Raw genomic sequence first — 17,615 nt, forward strand, 5'->3', positions numbered from 1 at the left:
AGGTTTTCTTAGGCTAGGACCACAAGTACTTCTCTGGGTACATATTGGGGTCCGTAGACCTTGTCAGATTTGTTGTCAAATGCATACAGTGGAAGATCACAAGCAGCCCGAGTGTAGATTCTCAAGGAGTGCTCACCAAAGCCCTCACGTGTCGGGGGTAGCCCAGCTGAAGCTGTTGTTAGTTGTCTTGTTCCCAGGACCAGAGACCCCATTCCATCCTAGGAGTTCTCCCATGTTCGTTTGTGCATGATGTCAATGGTGCTCATAGCAGGAATGAATTAAATGATTGGTATTTTAAACTCCAAGACAGCCTGGCATGTGAGATCTATTGGAAGTAGGCCTTTCAAAACTCAAACAATCCCCTTAACTTAGATCTTAGATCTGATAGTTACTCTAACTCTGCATAGGACTGGAATTAGATGTTTTAGTTGAAGTCATGAGGCTGAGAATGCCTTGGTTGCATGACTTGAATGCTTCTTGTCATTATTAGCATAAAGCAGTTGTGCTTTGTCTGTTTCCCTCCCATCAAGACAATCCCTCCCATCTAGATTTGTTGGGAAAGAAAAAATGTGAGGGGGAAATCCGAAGAGTGTTCTCAGTAGTAGATATTAGAAACTCTAGTGCTGATTTCCCAAATATTTCCATTGCAGTGTCAAAAACGGTATTTCTCTGCCTGGCACAAGCTGATTCTTGATCATAGGATTAAGCTGGGAAAAGCTGGGACCCTGTCTGACTGGAAGGTTCAGCTGAAGGTCCTGAGGGCGTGGAGAGACTACACAAGATCCCAGAAGTTGGGGCGGGAGACTCAAGCCATGGAAAATGACCTTAGGGAAGAAAACAGGTACTATTATTTATACCATGAAAATTCTTCTAGTATGTTTATCTAGAATGTCTTTCCTCCTGAAGACTCTAGATATAAATGCAAAAAACGCTGTTCATTGGAATCATCTCACCCACTTATAAGATATGACAATCATGGTTTTTCTGTTACCTCCCAAACTAGAAAAATTTAACTGAAAATTGTAAGCCAAACAAAATTATTTGCTCAAAATGTGCCAGTGTACATGCTTTCCTTTCTTAAAGGAAGCATGTATGCTTTTCCCCTTGTCCTTTGATGTAATAGATTGCATGCTGGACCATCTTAAAATTTAAAAGATAGAATTTGGCTTATGTGCCAGTAATTCTCATTGATAGAAATCACTGTCTGCACATAGAGTGTTAATTAGGGACTCAGGGAATATCCATCTGGGAAGGCAGACCTGGCAACAGGGATTTCTCCCACTTCACCATCTTTAGTTCTACACCTTATTTAGAGGTTTTTAACACCTTTATATGAGTTCTCTCTTATGCTTGTGAATGACTCAGACTTTGTCTTCAAATAAAACTCCTTTGTTCTATTATCTTAAAATTAAATACATTTTCTCCTTTTCACTTTCAGGTTCAACTTTGCTTTTTTTTTTTTTTTTTTTGTCATTTCAGGGCCACACCCGAGGCATATGGAAGTTGCCAGGCTAGGGGTTGAATTGGAGCTGTAGCTGCCCGCCTACACCGCTTAACCCACTGAGCGAGGCTGAGGATCGAACCCATGTCCTCATGGATACTAGTCGGGTTTGTTACTGCTGAGCCATGGCAGGAACTCCCAACTTTGCATTCTTGAACCAAAGTCATAGATGTAGAAGGAACCATTTGTTTCTAGGAGGTGGGGGGTGGGCGGGGAGGAGAAGGGGAGTAATTCGTGTTCTAATCACTTCTCTTCCAGCAGCTCTGTTATAAATTCTGTGAGAAAAAGTGAATGAATGGTATGTGAAGCAATTGTCATGTAGAAGGGAGTTGTGCATCCCTGTGACAGCCTCAGATCCTAGGGAGGATACACAGGAGCCTGATGCCTTGTCCTCAGAGAACTCAGTTCTGTGGGGAAACAAGATCTAGAAACTGTACAGGTATGGTTTAGCATTACAAACTTCGTAATGCATCTCCTGCTGTGCTCAGAACTTAGTAGAGGGAAGTACCTGAGGAGGCGCTTACAGAGTGCCAGGAAAGGCTTTACAACATGAGTCTTGAGCTGGGCTCTGCACCACAAGTAGCATGTTCCTAGTTAGAGATGGGGAGATGAGGTGAAAGCATGAAATGTGTTTGGAAATCATCAAGCATGTGATGGTCAAGTCCATGCGAAAGGTATTCAGTGCTAGGACAAGGAGTTTAGGCATTCTTTGGTAAGTGTGAATACCTGAAGGTTTTTAGGCAGAAGGGTGATATAGACAATTTTCTTTTCCTATAGTATGCTGGGGGAAATCTTCAGTGGGAAAAAAAATGTTCTTTTACGATTTGTTTCTGAATTCTCAGGATCTACTGATTGATCTAAGGAGTTGGGATGATAGCTTACTGCAAGCTGCATGTGTTGGATAAAGAAGGGAAATTGGAGGTGTTGGAAAAGGGAAGCATCATGAGTGAGGGCATAAAGAGAATGGAAATGGAGATGTTACAGTTAAAAGTGGTCTGTGAAATTTACGTGCCAGAAGAAATTTGTAGAAGAAAAATCTGAAGAACTTGAGATTCCATTCCAATTAAACTGTTTTTTTTTAAATATAAAAGCACTAAGTGGGGATTTCATAACAGCATTAAGTGCCAATTTTTTTTAAAGATCCCCTCAGAACTTCTTATCTGTGAATTGTTTTCAGGTGTCTATTTTTAAATGCTCAGAATGGGTGCTACTTTTTTTTTTTTTCTGTCAGAAAATATTGAACTTAAATTTTTTTTTTTTTACTATAAAACTGTAGAGCAAAAAATTCTTAGATCAGGAAAGCACCTCAAGGAGGCATCTGATCCAACCCCTCATTGTACAGGTGATAAAAGTAAGACACAGAAAGGGTAAACAACTCTCTCAAGGTCATAAAGTTAGTAGCAGCAAGTCTAGGCCTGATCATTTTGATTCTGCCTCAGATGCTTTTTCCTCTACCATATTGCTTGTAGTTATTAGCATCTGAGTAATGGTTCCCTAAGAAAGTCCTGTTTTCCAGTTATATTGCAGTTGACTTTAGATGGTTACAGATGTAAAACTGTTACAGAGCAGTAATTAACAAATAACAAGTCATACTAGAAACATATGAGAAGAAAGGAGCTATTTAGATGCAAATTGTCCTTCATGCTGCTTTCCTACAACTCTGGCTCACAGTATGTTGCTCTTTGTTCTATAAATTGTTTTAGGAAGTTGTCGGGTGATTTTGTTCAAGGAAGGTTGCAGTGTTAGAGGTGGAGAAAAAAGCTCAAAGGTAGCTACCTACTACATGCAGACACCAAGACATGTCGGGGATTCAAGCTGTCAGGAAAGCCAGGACCCTCTTTACGGTTCTCATCAGAGTTTCTCCCAGTTCCTCTGTAGACACCGAATACGTATTTGTTGAATAATAGGTGATTCAGTTGGTGAACGAAGAGCTCAGTTGCTTCCTCTTCTGCAGTAACATTTTCAAGCATTTTCCCCCCTAAATAGTAAGATCAAGGAATAAACAGCATTTATTGTAAATATGTTACTCATTGTAGAAACTAAACTCTTCCCAGATTGACAAGATATAGGGGGTTCTTTGGCCCATTTCCCTGGATATAGAAAGCAGTTGCCATGTCTGTTTCTCAGATGTTTGCTCTGACCTTCCTTATCCTCCAGCTTTTGCATCCACACTTATTTTTTACCAGCTGGGCTTCCTCTTACTGGCCTGTCCCGCATGAGGGCTCAGCCTTTGGGGCTTCTTTCTTTGCCTTCTCTCCTTTTTGTTCTTCCTACTTTCTCTCTTCTCATTTGTTCTTTAGACACCATCTTTTCTTACTGAGCCTGTGCCTGGAGTCTCAGCTCTACTCCAGGGGCCCATTCATGTAGTTCTTCAAAAAAAAAAAAAAAATGCACTCTTGCTTTCTCTGATAGGGATTTTCTTTTAAAAGTAATTATGGTAATGGTTGCTAAACTATTACATATGGAATGGATAAACAGCAAGGTCCTACTGTATGGCACAGGAAACTAACTATATTCAATATCCTATAATAAACCGTAATGGAAAAGACTATAAAAAGAATATGTATGTGTGTATATATGTACATATACATTTAACTGAATCACTTTGCAGAACAACAGAAATGAACACATTGTAAATCAACTATACTGCAATGATGTAAATTTTAAAAGATAAAAAAATTTAAAATGTCAGTATAATATTGTAATACAGTTGCAACATTAACAGATATTCCCAGACTCTAAGGATTCATTCACTCAGGTAATCCAGCAAAATTCTGGTACACACACTAATTTAGACCCTTGGACAGAGTGGTAATGGAATTTGAACTGTGTTTTTAATTTCTTTAGCATATTCACTTTTGAAAATTGCTCTGGATATTCCATTCCACCTCTCTCCTTTCTTCCCTAAATTTACTGCCAGCCCTAGACAAATTGGAAAGAAGCCGGGTTTGTTTTCAACATCCTCCACCTGCCCTCCCTGAACCTACTTCCTGGGATTTCTCAGCTCCGGCCTGAGAAGCATCTCTGTCCTTCTTGTATTAACCTCTACAATACCTTCAGTCCCGCCCTCTCATGAACCAGTGCTTTGGACCTTTCCTGGAACATGGTTTTCTCTTTCCCCTCACAGTCTGTCTCTGTCATTGTCAATTAATGTTATTCCTCCCAGGAAACTTACATTTTAATAGGCATTGTCTGGAAACAGTGCCCAAAATGCAAGTGATGGGGATTTGAGGGTATGGTAGCAGGCCAGTGGAAAAACTGGCCCTTTGACATCCCTCAAACCATGGCATTCACTCACTAACTCATTCATTTATTCTGTTTGATAGTATACATTCATTCAGTCAGCCAGCTTTACCGATGCTTACTGTGTAACTAAATTCTTAAGTACTGAGAGGGGAACTTAAAAAAAGTATTAAACATTCTTGCCTTCCAGGAGTTTTTATTCTAAGTGGAGAGATTTAATCTTAGTTTTTAATCCAAGGAATTTTTAATCTAAGTTAAAAATTGTACCCAAATACTAAAAATAATTGCAACAGAAGGCACAATAAGATAAAAACTTATGAGTGACATAGACTTGGCTGTCATGCATTACAGTCCCCCAAGCAGCTCTTTAAAAATAGGAACTCTTGGGTCCCATCTTCTGAGAGAGGCACATCGTGGCTAAGTAGAAGAGAGCATTTTTCAGTTTGGAGAAAAACTGGTAAACCGGCACATATGTAGCCTGTGTGGGAACAGGCTGGGGTGAACCTGCCTCGAGGTGGGGAGGCTGAATTAAAGATATTCCCCATTCCTGGCATTCCTGACTTCAGCCTGCTGTGGGGCAGTCATTGTGGAGAACCTGTGTTAATCATGTTCTACTGCCCTTCCCTCCATGCTCACCTGGGTATCCTGGTGAGAGACTAGAAATTGCATGGCATATGAAGCTGGTAAAGCTCCTTTTTGTCTGCCACAGAAGTGGGAGGACCAGACTTGTATTGGCCAGCTCGCTTTGAAACTATTTAAAGGAAAATTGTGTTATCTTCCACCTTTTCCTTGGGGCCATCTGTCACTTTAAAACCATTTAAAGCAGAATTGTGTTATCTTCCACCTTTTCCCTGGGGGCTACCTGGTACATTATTGAATGTATTAGCTCATTTGTTCCTATTCCTGCTGAACCTGCTCATCCCAAATGCAGCTGTTTGCATCATTGCTATTTTTATGTTCTGCATTAGATTGCAGCACCCAATCAGATCACTAGTATATGGCTATTTATCATTTCTCATTCCTTTTAAAAGCTTTAAGATACTTTTGATATCTAGCAGTCTTATCCTAAGATAGTGTTATTACCTTACAAGTGAATTCGTTCTGTATTTTCAGGTTCTTTTAAAAATGTAATTACATCTTTAAAAACAAAATCCTATAGGATAGGTAGTGTAGGGCTTGTTTTGTTGTTGTTTGAGTGACACCATTTTTGAGGAAGAATCTTAGAAACATTCGCTTGCTTTCCCAGCATCCCATATGTAGTTAGTGTTCTTCTGACTGCTGTGTTTTAGAATGAGCATCAGTGACTAAGTATCATTTGTGGTGTTGATTCTAAGCAGCCTGGTTCATGTTTATGTCCCTACCTAAACCTATTATATTTGTACTCTTAGTTCATTGGAGACAGCCTTTCTTGGCATGCAGTTATATAATTATAATCATCAATTTCTATACTCTTGCCAGAAACTCCCTGATTTCAGCTTGGAAATATACTGGGACAGGATGTTTTCCATAGAGGAACTCTGTCCTTCGTTATATGATTGTCTGGGAACTATGGAACCATTTCTTTGGGTTAGCATGCCCAAGTATATCACATCTAACTGAGGTTTTAAGAAGTGTAAAGGATTTTTCACTTTTAGAAATATTTATCTTTTAGTATCATCATTTTAAAAGAATAGAAATTGGCTTATCAGGAGTATTGCCACTGTGCTGAAGCAAACTACAAGAGAGCAAGAGTTGAATCAGTCTTGTCTCTGGATCCCTAGCTTTTGCATTCTTGCCCTTCCCACACACATAGATATCTTAAGTACATCTTCAGATCCCCTGCATAATCATTATAGAGAGATCCCTAAGCACAATAATGAACTGTATTTCCTTACCAGTTTTTTACTGTTTAGTCTTTTTATTATATTTATAGAAATATTTTTCTCTTTGCCTTTTGATACTGTCCAGATAATTCTCTTCTTGACAGGCAAACCCCCCCAGTGTGGCTTTTGGCTGTTTATGGTGTAAAAACATGAAATTAACATGTCAGGTAAATTGCATGCTCCTCCTTCCTAAACAGATTGATGTAAATCAGATTTTATATTAGTCAGAGCAACATACATTTTCTAGCCTATGGAAATTTTTTATTTTTTTATTAAAGTATAGTTGATTTATAGTGTTGTGCCATTTTCTACTGTACAGCAAAATGACCCAGTCATATATGGGGTGTGTGTGTGTGTGTGTGTATGTATACCTTATCCTTTCTTACATTATCCTCCCTCATGGTATATCCCAAGAGATTAGACATAGTTCCCTGTGCTATGCAGTAGGACTTAATTGCTTATCCAATCCAAATGTAATAGTTTGCATATACTAACCCCAAACTCCCAGTCCATCCCATTCCCTCCCTGACTCCCCCTTGGCAACTGCAAGTCTGTTCTCCAGGTCTGTGATTCTGGTTCTGTTTTGTAGATAGGTTCATTTGTGCCATACTTTAGATTCTATATGTAAGTGATATCATATGGTATTTGTCCTTCTCTTTCTGACTTACTTCACTTAGTATGATAATCTCTAGTTATCCATGTTGCTGCAAATTAGCCTGTGGAAATTTACAATTTCCACTTTCTTGAGTAAAATGCTATAGGTTTTTTTGTTTGTTTCACTATTTTGACATTGCTGTTTGGGGATATTTTTTCTTACCTGCATTGCTACCTGATGTATTATTCTTATTTCAGGGTTATTCAGCTCAGATATTTTCTTTTTCTCATCAAAATAAATATATATGTATAAATTTTTATTACTACTGATATACTTTTCTTATAAAAATCATTAGTCAGGTATTTATTGAGTATCCTTCATTGCATTAGAAAGAAGCAATTATATATAATGAAATATGCTGCTGGCAGAATTGCTGTTAGAATTTATCCTGAATTCTGTTATTTCAGTCAGTACTACTCTCTCATTACTTGGTTGTTTCACCCAGTTCTTTGGACATAGGTTAAACTATGTGACTCTAGAATAGTCTTTCAGTCTAAGGGTTTAACTCATTAACGGATCCTAAAATCAAGCTCAAGATGAGGTGTATTTGCTCCTAAAATAAATTAGAAAAGTAATATTAGAGTGCATCTCTGGTAGTTAGGGTAGGTATTGCTTGGTGAAACTTTGTTTCATACACATACACACATAAACTTATATTGTCATAGTGTAACACTTTTTTCTTACTGTAGATGGCAGTCAAAAAAGGTTTAAAAGTCAGGCATTTAAGAGCTATAGAAATGTTCTGCCTACTCATTGGCATTAGGAATTTTTTTGATATGACCCCAAAAAGTCCATTAGGAAAGTTAAGCATTATGTATGTTTAACAGAAGTGGATATGCAAATAGTGTTGTAAAGAACTTACTCTTAAAGGCCACCTTTACAAGATAAAATCAAATAGGTATCTAAACAATATTAGATTTTAAAAGCTCAGACCTGCCCCTGTTGTAAATATAAGTTCTAAGTTCTGTAGCTCACTTCCTTGGAAACAATAATCATTCAAGAGACCTTTATGCTTGAATTCTCAGCTGTCTATCATAAAAATGTCTTCTAATGGAGAGTCCCTCGTGAGGGGAATATAGCTGACAGTTTCTAACTCCACCCAGTCAGTCCCCTAACATCCTGAAGTTTTCCCGAATCAAAAGGAGTTCTTCCTTAGGAAGAGAGTGAACCAGACATCCTACTAGGCTGTAAGTGAATTCCATGAGAACAAGTGCCTTGTGTGTGCCCTTCACACATTTCTAGTGTTTAGCAAGTATCTTCACGAGGAAGGCTTCGTTCATTCAGATTATGGCTTTGGTAAGTGAGTCCCTCCCTTTAGACATCCTTTCCCTGACCAAGTCCTTCTTTCCCAAGATCCACCCTCGTAATTTTATGTTGATTTTTTATAAGTCTTATACTTAATTATTGACAATTCACTTGTTTTGTTTTTTTCTTTCTCCCAAACCTTTCTTCCTTAAATTTACATGTGTATCTGAAAAACTCACTCATGCTTTCATATTTTTAAAAGTAGTTATCTATATACTTATTCTTTCTGCTCCTGCCCCTCCAAAGGCTCTCAGAAACTATTTTATGGTAATCGAAAAATTTAGTATGCCTTCGTGACATGATAGATCAGAACAGTCGCTCTTTCTTCTGATGCAGTGCCTTGAGGTGCTAGTGCCTTCTATGAGCAAACCCTTTGCACTGGGGAATTTTTTTTTTTTTTTTGTCTATTGTACTTTTAGGGCTGCACCAGCAGCATATGGAGGTTCCCAGGCTAGGGGTTGAATCGGAGCTGTTGCTGCTGGCCTACACCACAGCCAAGCAATGTCAGATCCAAGCTGCGTCTGTGACCTACACCACAGCTCACAGCAACGCCAGATCCAAGCCACATCTTTGGCCTACACCACAGCTCACGGCAATGCTGGATCCTTAACCCACTGAGCGAGGCCAGGGATCGAACCCACAACCTCATGGTTCCTAGTCAGATTCACTTCCACTGCACCACAACAGGAACTCCTGCGCTGGGGAATTTTATAAAACAATTCCCTTGTGCTTAAAGGATAAGCTGGAGCGAGGATGGAACATTTCTGGGACTCCTTTGGACTGCATTTCGTTTATATTATCTACTAAAAAGCTGTAAATGGCTTTTTTTTTTTTTTTTTTTGCTTTTTAGGGCTGCACCTGAGGTATATGGAGATTCCCATCAGAGCTACAGCTGCCGGCCTAGGCCACAGCAACACATGATCTGAGCCAGGTCTTCAACCTACACCATAGCACACTGCAACTCAAGATCCTTAACCCACTGAGTGAGGCCAGGGATTGAACCGCCATCCTTGTGGATACTGGTCGGATTCATTTCCACTGTGCCACAACTGGAACTCCCCTGGTTTTTTTTGTTTGTTTTGGGTTTTTTTTGTTTTTGTTTTTGTTTGTTTGTTTGTTTGTTTTTAATGGAAGTGCTTTGTTGCTTAGAAAACAACAACTGGCCGCTGAGTATAACCGGAAACAAGTTCTCCGACACCACTTTACAGAATGGCAGCATTGGCATCGTGCCGAGATCCTAAAGAGAGAGCTGGCTATAACAAAGGAGGAAACTAGGAAGAAAATGAATGAGCTGCTGAAGGCAGCATTACTGGGGAAACTCATTGCAACTGTGTCATCAAGCAGCAATCTACTTGAGGCAACAGCCATGGAGGATCCATCTAGAAATGAAGAGGCAAGTTGTTTTTCCTGTGCTTAGTCTTCCTGCTTGTTAAACACTAGCATCTGAGCCCTGCACTTGTATAGCCTGTGGTATGTTAGCCATTGTCAGATTGCCTGGCTCAGGCTGTCTAAAAGATGAGAGTTGCTATAGTGCACAAAGTTTAACCTTCGATGAGTGTTGATTTTCTTGCACTGAATCTTCTTTTATAATCACATATAAACATTGAAATGGTTGAAACTTGGTAGATGTAATGTAGAGAGGGAATTTAAAACAACTAAGTGAGGAGTTCCCGTCGTGGCACAACCGAAATGAATCCAACTAGGAACCATGAGGTTTCGGGTTACATCCCTGGCCTCGCTCAGTGGGTTAAGGATTCAGCGTTGCCTTGAGCTGTGGTGTGGGTCACAGACGCGGCTCAGATCGCACGTTGCTGTGGCTCTGGCGTAGGCTGGCAACAACAGCTCCGATTAAACCCCTCGCCTGGGAACCTACATATGCTGTGGGTACGGCCCTAAAGAGACAAAAACCAAACCAAAACAAACAAACAAAAAAAAAACAACTAAGTGAACGATTCCTTCAGGAACAGATATATAAAGAAAGCATTGTTTATAACTCTTGAATGCCTCTTATTTGATCATCAGGCATTTCCTTTTGAAATGAACTTGTGACTTATAAGAGGGGAATGTTTAAGTTTTTACTTGCCTAATAAGAAAAATCATATAAATTGTAGCAATTTGATAGGAGAAAATGAGAAAGGAAAAAGAAAAACAGGCAGTAATTCCATTATTTAGAGATAACCACAGTAGTATGTTGAAGTATAGCCTTCTGGTCTTTTCTCTGTTCAGGCGTATGTAGATTTTTCTTCTTAATATTGTATTTAGCTTTTAAATTTTCTTGAATCAAGTCATTGAGGATATCTAATATGCCATAATACAGGAAAAGGATGGCCATGTAGTTTTCTTTTTTTTTTAATTGAAGTACAGTTGATTTACAATAGTATGTTAGTTTCAGGTGTACAACAAAGTGATTCAGTTATATTTTTTTTAGATTATTTTCCATTATAGGTTATTACAAGATATTGAATATAGTTCCCTGTGCTCTACAGTAAATCCTTGTTGCTTATCTGTTTTATTTATTTATTTATTTATTTTGTCTTTTTGCCTTTTCTAGGGCCACTCCCGCCGCACATGGAGATTCCCAGGCTAGGGGTGGAATCGGAGCGGGAGCCACCAGCCTACGCCAGAGCCACAGCAACGTGCGATCCGAGCTGCGTCTGCGACCCACACCACAGCTCACGGCAACGCTGCATCCTTAACCCACTGAGCAAGGGCAGGGATCGAACCCGCAACCTCATGGTTCCTAGTCGGATTCGTTAATATAGTTATTTGTATGTGTTAATCCCATACTCCTAATTTACCACTCCCCCTTTTTCCCCTTTGATAACCATAAGTTTGTTTTCTATGTCTGTGAGGCTGTTTCTGTTTTGTATATACATTCATTTGTTGTTTTTTGGGTTTTTTTTTTAGATTCCACACATAAGTGTTATTACGTAGTATTTGTCTCTGATTTCCTTTAGTACAATATTCTCTAGATCCATCCATGTTGCTGCAAATGGCAATATTTCATTCTTTTTATGGATGAGTAATATTTCACTATATATATATATATATATATATATATATATATAATCATATCTTCTTAAATCAATTGTTGGGCACTTGGGTTGATGGCACTTGGGTTGTTTCCACGTCTTGGCTATTGTAAATAGTGCTGCTGTGAACATTGGGGTGCATGTATTTTTTCTAATTAGAATTTTAGTTTTTTCTGGATATATGCCCAGAAATTTGCTGGATCATATGGTAGCTCTATTTTTAATTTTTTAAGGAACCTCCATACTGTTTTCCATAGTGGCTGTACAATTTACATTTCTACCAAGAGCATAGGAGGGTTCCCTTTCCTCCATACCCTCTCCAGCGTTTATTGTTTGTGGACTTTTTCATGACTGTCACTCTGACCAGTACAAGTTAATACCTCATTATGCTTTTGATTTGCGTTTCTCTAAAATAATTAGCAATGTTGAGCATGTTTTTATGTGCCTGTTGACCATCTCTATGTCTTTGGAGAGATGTCTGTTTAGGTCTTCTGCTCATTTTTTTCTTATTGACTTGTTTGCTTTTTGGATATTGAGTTGTATACACTGTTGTATATTTTGGATATTAGCCCCTTGTTGATTACATCATTTGCAGCTATTTTCTCCCATTTCGTAGGTTGTCTTTTCTTGTCAGTGGTTTCCTTTACTGTGCAAAACCTATTGGTTTATTTTTGCCTTTATTTCTTTTGCCTTAGCAGACTGATCTAAGAAAATAGTGCTAAAAGTTTTTTTCTGAGAGTGTTTTGCCTAGGTTCTCTTTAAGGAATTTCATGGTATTACGTCTTATATTTAGATTTTTAAACCCTTTTTGAGTTTATCTTTGTGTATGGATTGATCAGTTTCATTGATTTACATTTAGCTGTTCAGCTTTCCCAACACCACTTGCTGAAGAGACTCTTTTTTTCCACTGTATATTCTTGTCTTCTTTGTCATAGATTAATTGACCATAGGCGTGTGGGTTTATTTCTGGATGCTCTGTTCTGTTCCATTGATCTATATGTCTATTTTTGTGCCAGTGAAATACTATTTTGATTATTGTAGCTTTATAGTATAGTCTGAAGTCTGGAAGGGTTACACCTCCAGCTTTGTTTTTTTTCCTCAGGATTGCTTTGTCAACTCTGGGTCTTTTGTGTTTCCATATACATTTAGGATTATTTGTTGTAGTTCTATGGAATATGTCATTAGTATTTTGATACTGATTGTATTAAATCTGTAGATTATGTTGTATAGCCATTTTAACATTATTAATGCTTCTAATATAAGAGCATAAAATATCTTTCCATTCCTTTGAATCATCTTCAATTTCCTTTATCATTGTGTTGTAGTTTTCACTTTTTTTGGTTAAGTTTAGTTCTCAGTTTTTATGTGTGTGTATGTGTGATTTTAAGTGGAATTTGTTTTTGCTTTCTACTTTTTAAGATTTTTATTTTTTCCATTATAGTTGATTTACTGTGTTCTGTCAAATTCTACATACAGCAAAGTGACCCAGTCATATACATATATATGTATTCTTTTTCTCACATTATCCTCCATCATGTTTCATCACAAGTGACCAGATATAGTTGCCTGTGCTAGACAGCAGGATCTCATTGATTATCTACTCCAAAGGCAATAGTTTGTATCTATTGACCCCAAACTGCCAGTCCATCCCACTCACTCCCTGTCCCACTTGGCAGCTACAAGTCTGTTGTTGAAGTCCATGAGTTTCTTTTCTGCAGAAAGGTTCATTTGTGCCGTACATTAGATTCCAGATATAAGTAATATCAAATGGATTTGTCTTTCTCTTTCTGACTGACTTCACTTAGTATGAGAGTCTCTAGTACCATCCATGCTGCTGCAAATGTCATTATTTTGTTCTTTTTATGGCTGAGTAGTGTTCCATTGTATATATATACACCACATCTTCCTAATCCATTCATCTGTAGATGGACATTTAGGTTGTTCCCATGTCTTGGCTATTGTGAATATGCTGCGATGAATGTACAGGTGCATGTATCTTTTGCAAGGAAAGTTTGGTCTTGATATACGTCCAAGAGTGGGACTGCTAGATAATTGGGTAGTTCTATATTTAGTTTTCTAAGGTACCTCCATACTGTTTTCCATGGTGGTTGTTCCAGGTTACATTCCCACCAACAGTGTAGCAGGGTTCCTTTTACACCACACCCTCTCCAGCATTTGTTTTTTGTTGACATGTTAATGATGGCCATTCTGACCTGTGTGAGATGGTACCTCCTTGTAGTTTTGATTTGCATTTCTCTAATAATTAGTGATGTTGAGCATTTTTTCATTTGCCTTTTGGCCATCTGTATATCTTCTTTTTTTTTTAATCTAATTTGAAAATTTAATAACAGCAGTATTATAGGAACAATAATATAGTAGTAAACATTTAAACCGATTAAACATAAAAAATATACATTTTATATAAAATGGTTCTAAATCGATATATTGATGAAAAAACTGAAAGATACCTCATATACAAATGATGTATTAGTAATGATTGCTGGATCTAAAATCCTATGTTTTTACCAATAAAAATTAGAAAGAGAGTAGGGGAATGATGACAGAAATAAGACACATTAACTTTTTCATTTTTATAGAGAAAAGATAAATAGACTAGACCAAACTTTTTCAAATTGTTCTGACTATAACCCACAATAAGGTGCACATTTTTCATTACCATCAGCTCAAACAAATACCACTTTCTTATCCAATTTATTGATATATTTGAAGATGAGGTAAAATGACTTTTTAATGTGGCCACAGTTAAAAAAAAACTTGAAATGCACTGCATTAAATTGGTTTTGTGTCCCACTAATGTGTAGTGACCCACATTTTAAAGATCAATGAATTTGACCTTGTTTTTTCTTTTTCTTCTCTTTTCTTTCTTTCTTTCTTTCTTTTTTTTTTTTTTTTTTTTTTGCTTTTTGGGGCTGCACTTGCAGCATATGGAGGTTCCCAGGCTAAGGACTGAATCAGAGCTGCAGCTGCTGGCCTACACCACAGCCACAGCTACTTGGGATCTGAGCTGTGTCTGTGACCTACACCACAGCTCATGCTCACGGCCACACTGGAAACTGGAACCACTGAGCAAGGCCAAGGATTGAACCTGCATCCTCATGGATACTAGTCACATTCCTTTCCACTGAGCCACGATGGGAGCCATGAGTTCCCGTCATGGCTCAGTGGTTAACGAACCCAACTAGGAACCATGAGGTTGTGGGTTCGGTCCCTGCCCTTGCTCAGTGGATTAACAATCCGGCGTTGCCATGAGCTGTGGTGTAGGTTGCAGACGTGGCTCGGATCCCGAGTTGCTGTGGCTCTGGCGTTGGCCGGTGGCTACAGCTCCGATTGGACCCCTAGCCTGGGAACCTCCATATGCCGAGGGAGTGGCCCAAGAAATAGCAAAAAGACAAAAAAAAATAAATAAAATAAAAATAAAATAAAACATGTTTGTTCAAAGTGGATGAAAATAGATTAAACCCCCTAATTAGACAAATAATCTGAAACTAATTCTAAGCAATCTGATCACGTGTTGTTACCGATAACAAAAATCAACAGAAACTTATAATGATAAGATTTGGTAAAGACAGAAAAACAAACAGAAAAATATGGTTTAATATATCGAAATCAGTTCTACTAGAATTCCAGAGAAAATTCATTGGAGAAGGCAAAATATATTTTTGTATAAGGAGCATACATCAATGAGAAACTGATACAATTTTTGTAACACACAATTAAGACCATCAGACTTGTATATATCATTTATACAAGATGCTTTTTCATAAGTCAATATTGTATGTGTTATCTGTTGCTGCATACATTTTTCCAAAATTTAGTAACTTAAGCAACAAACATTTATCATCTCTTTGGGTCAGAAATTCAGGAGCAGCTTAGTGGCTCTGGCTCAAGGCCTCTCATGAGGTTGCAGGCAAGATGTTGGCTAGGATTACAATCCCTTGAGGCCTTGACCCCACTGAGGATGCACTTCCAGGACCACTCATTATTCACATGATTATTGACTTCAGTTCTTCACCATGTGAGCCTCTCCACGAGGTTGCTTGAGCGTCCTCACAACGTGGCAACTGGCTTCCCCTGGAGAGAGTAACCTTCAGATATCACACCTGGGGACAGCCTTCTGTTCCTCCTCTGAGATCACTGTGCCCATTTCCTGCTGATTTCCTCTTAACCTCTTGATGTGGCCTCCTCTTTGTCTTCTGGAATAGGATATCTTTTTTAAGGTTTCTGGTCTATTTGGGTGAAGAATGCTCAGCCTTTAGTTGTGAATTTTGTTGTTTTTAGGAGAGAAGTTGAGCTCCAGTCCTTCTATTTCGCCATCTTAATCCCATCTCATCTGTATATCTTCTTTGAAGAAATGTCTATTCATTTTTCAGTTGTGTTGTTGGGGGTTTTTGGTTTTTGTTTGTTTGTTTGTTTTACTGTTGAGTTGTATAAGTTGTTTGTATATTTTAGAGATTAAGCCCTTGTCAGTTGCATCATTTTAAATTATTTTCTCCCATTCGTATGTTGTCTTTTTTTTTTTTTTTGTGGTTTCCTTTGCTGTGCAAAGCTTTTGAGTTTGATTAGGTGCCATTGGTTTATTTTTGCTTTTATTTCTATTGCCTTGGGAGACTGACCTAAGAAAGCATTTTTACAGTTGATGTCAGAGAATGTTTTGCCTATGCTCTCTTGTAGGAGTTTTATGATGTCTTGTCTTGTATTTAAGTCTTTAAGCCATTTTGAGTTTATTTTTGACCATGGTGTGAGGGTGTGTTCCAGTTTCATTGATTTACTTGTGGCTGGCCAGTTTTCTCAGCACCATTTGCTGAAAAGACTGTCTTTTTCCCACTCTATGTTCTTGCCTCCTTTGTCAAAGATTAATTGACCATAGGTGTCTGGGTTTATTTTTGTGTTCTCTATTCTGTTCCATTGGTCTGTATGTCTGTTGTGGTACCAGTACCATACTGTTTTGATGACTGTGGCTTTGTAATATTGCCTGAAGTCTGGGGTAGTTATGCCTCCTGCTTGGTTTTTGTTCCTCTGGGTCTTTTATGGTTCCATATAAATTTTTGGATTGTTTGTTCTAGTTCTGTGAAAAACGTCATGGGTAATTTGATAGGGATTGCATTGAACCTGTAGACTGTTTTTGGTAGTTTGGCCATTTATATGATATTAATTCTTCCAACCCAGTATCATGGAATAGCTTTCCATTTCTTTGAATCCTCTTTAATTTCCTTTATTAATGTTTTATAGTTCTCAGCATATAAGTCTTTCACCTCCTTGGTCAGGTTTATTCCTAGGAATTTAATTTTTTTGAGGTGTGATTTGAAAAGGTATTGTATTTTTATATTCCTTTTCTAATATTTCTAATATTTCATTTCTGTATACAGAAATGCAACTGATTTCTGAATGTTAATCTTGTATCCTGCTACTTTGCTGAATTCATTGATTAGTTTGAGTAGTTTTTGTGTGGAGTCCTTAGGGTTTTCTGTATATAGTATCATGTCATCTGCGTACGGTGACAATTTTGACTCTTCTCTTCCAATTTAGATACATTTTATTTCTTTTGTTTGTCTGATTGCTGTGGCTAGGACTTCCAATACTATGCTGAATTAAAGTGGTGAGAGTGGGCATCCTTGGCTTGTTCCAGGTTTTAGACAGAAGGCTTTCAGCTTTTCTCAGTTGAGTATTATATTTGCTGGTGGTTTGTCATAAATGGCTTTTATTATGTTAAGGTGTATTCCCTCTTTACCCACTTTGGTAAGAGTTTTTATCATGAATGGATGTTGGACTTTGTCAAATGCTTTTTATGCATCTGTTGAGATCATTTTGTGGTTTTTGACTTTTCTTTCGCTAATGTGGTGTATGATGTTGATTGATTTGCATATGCTAAACTATCCTTGTGAACCTGGGATGAATCCCATTTGGTCATTGTGTATGATCTTTTTTATATGTTGTTGGATTCGGTTGGCTAAAGTTTTGTTGATAATTTTTGCGTTTATATTCATCAAAGATATTGG

General features: G+C 38.0%; 1 protein-coding gene across 9 annotated transcripts in view; it reads left to right on the forward strand.

Annotated features, from left to right (window-relative positions):
- Nucleotides 1-17,615, forward strand: part of CCDC191 (coiled-coil domain containing 191) — a 95,552-nt gene that overhangs the window by 32,311 nt on the left and 45,626 nt on the right. For 8 of the 9 annotated variants that reach the window (XM_047792050.1, XM_047791999.1, XM_047791980.1 and 5 more), the window contains 2 exons: nucleotides 651-841; nucleotides 9,716-9,959. In XM_047792050.1, coding sequence (XP_047648006.1) covers nucleotides 651-841; nucleotides 9,716-9,959 — 435 coding nt within the window. The remainder of the gene's footprint in view (nucleotides 1-650; nucleotides 842-9,715; nucleotides 9,960-17,615) is intronic. The other variant, XM_047792016.1, reaches the window with a different exon arrangement.

This window comes from Phacochoerus africanus, chromosome 1 (assembly GCF_016906955.1).
Source record: "Phacochoerus africanus isolate WHEZ1 chromosome 1, ROS_Pafr_v1, whole genome shotgun sequence".
In the NCBI taxonomy this organism is placed as follows: Eukaryota; Metazoa; Chordata; class Mammalia; order Artiodactyla; family Suidae; genus Phacochoerus; species Phacochoerus africanus.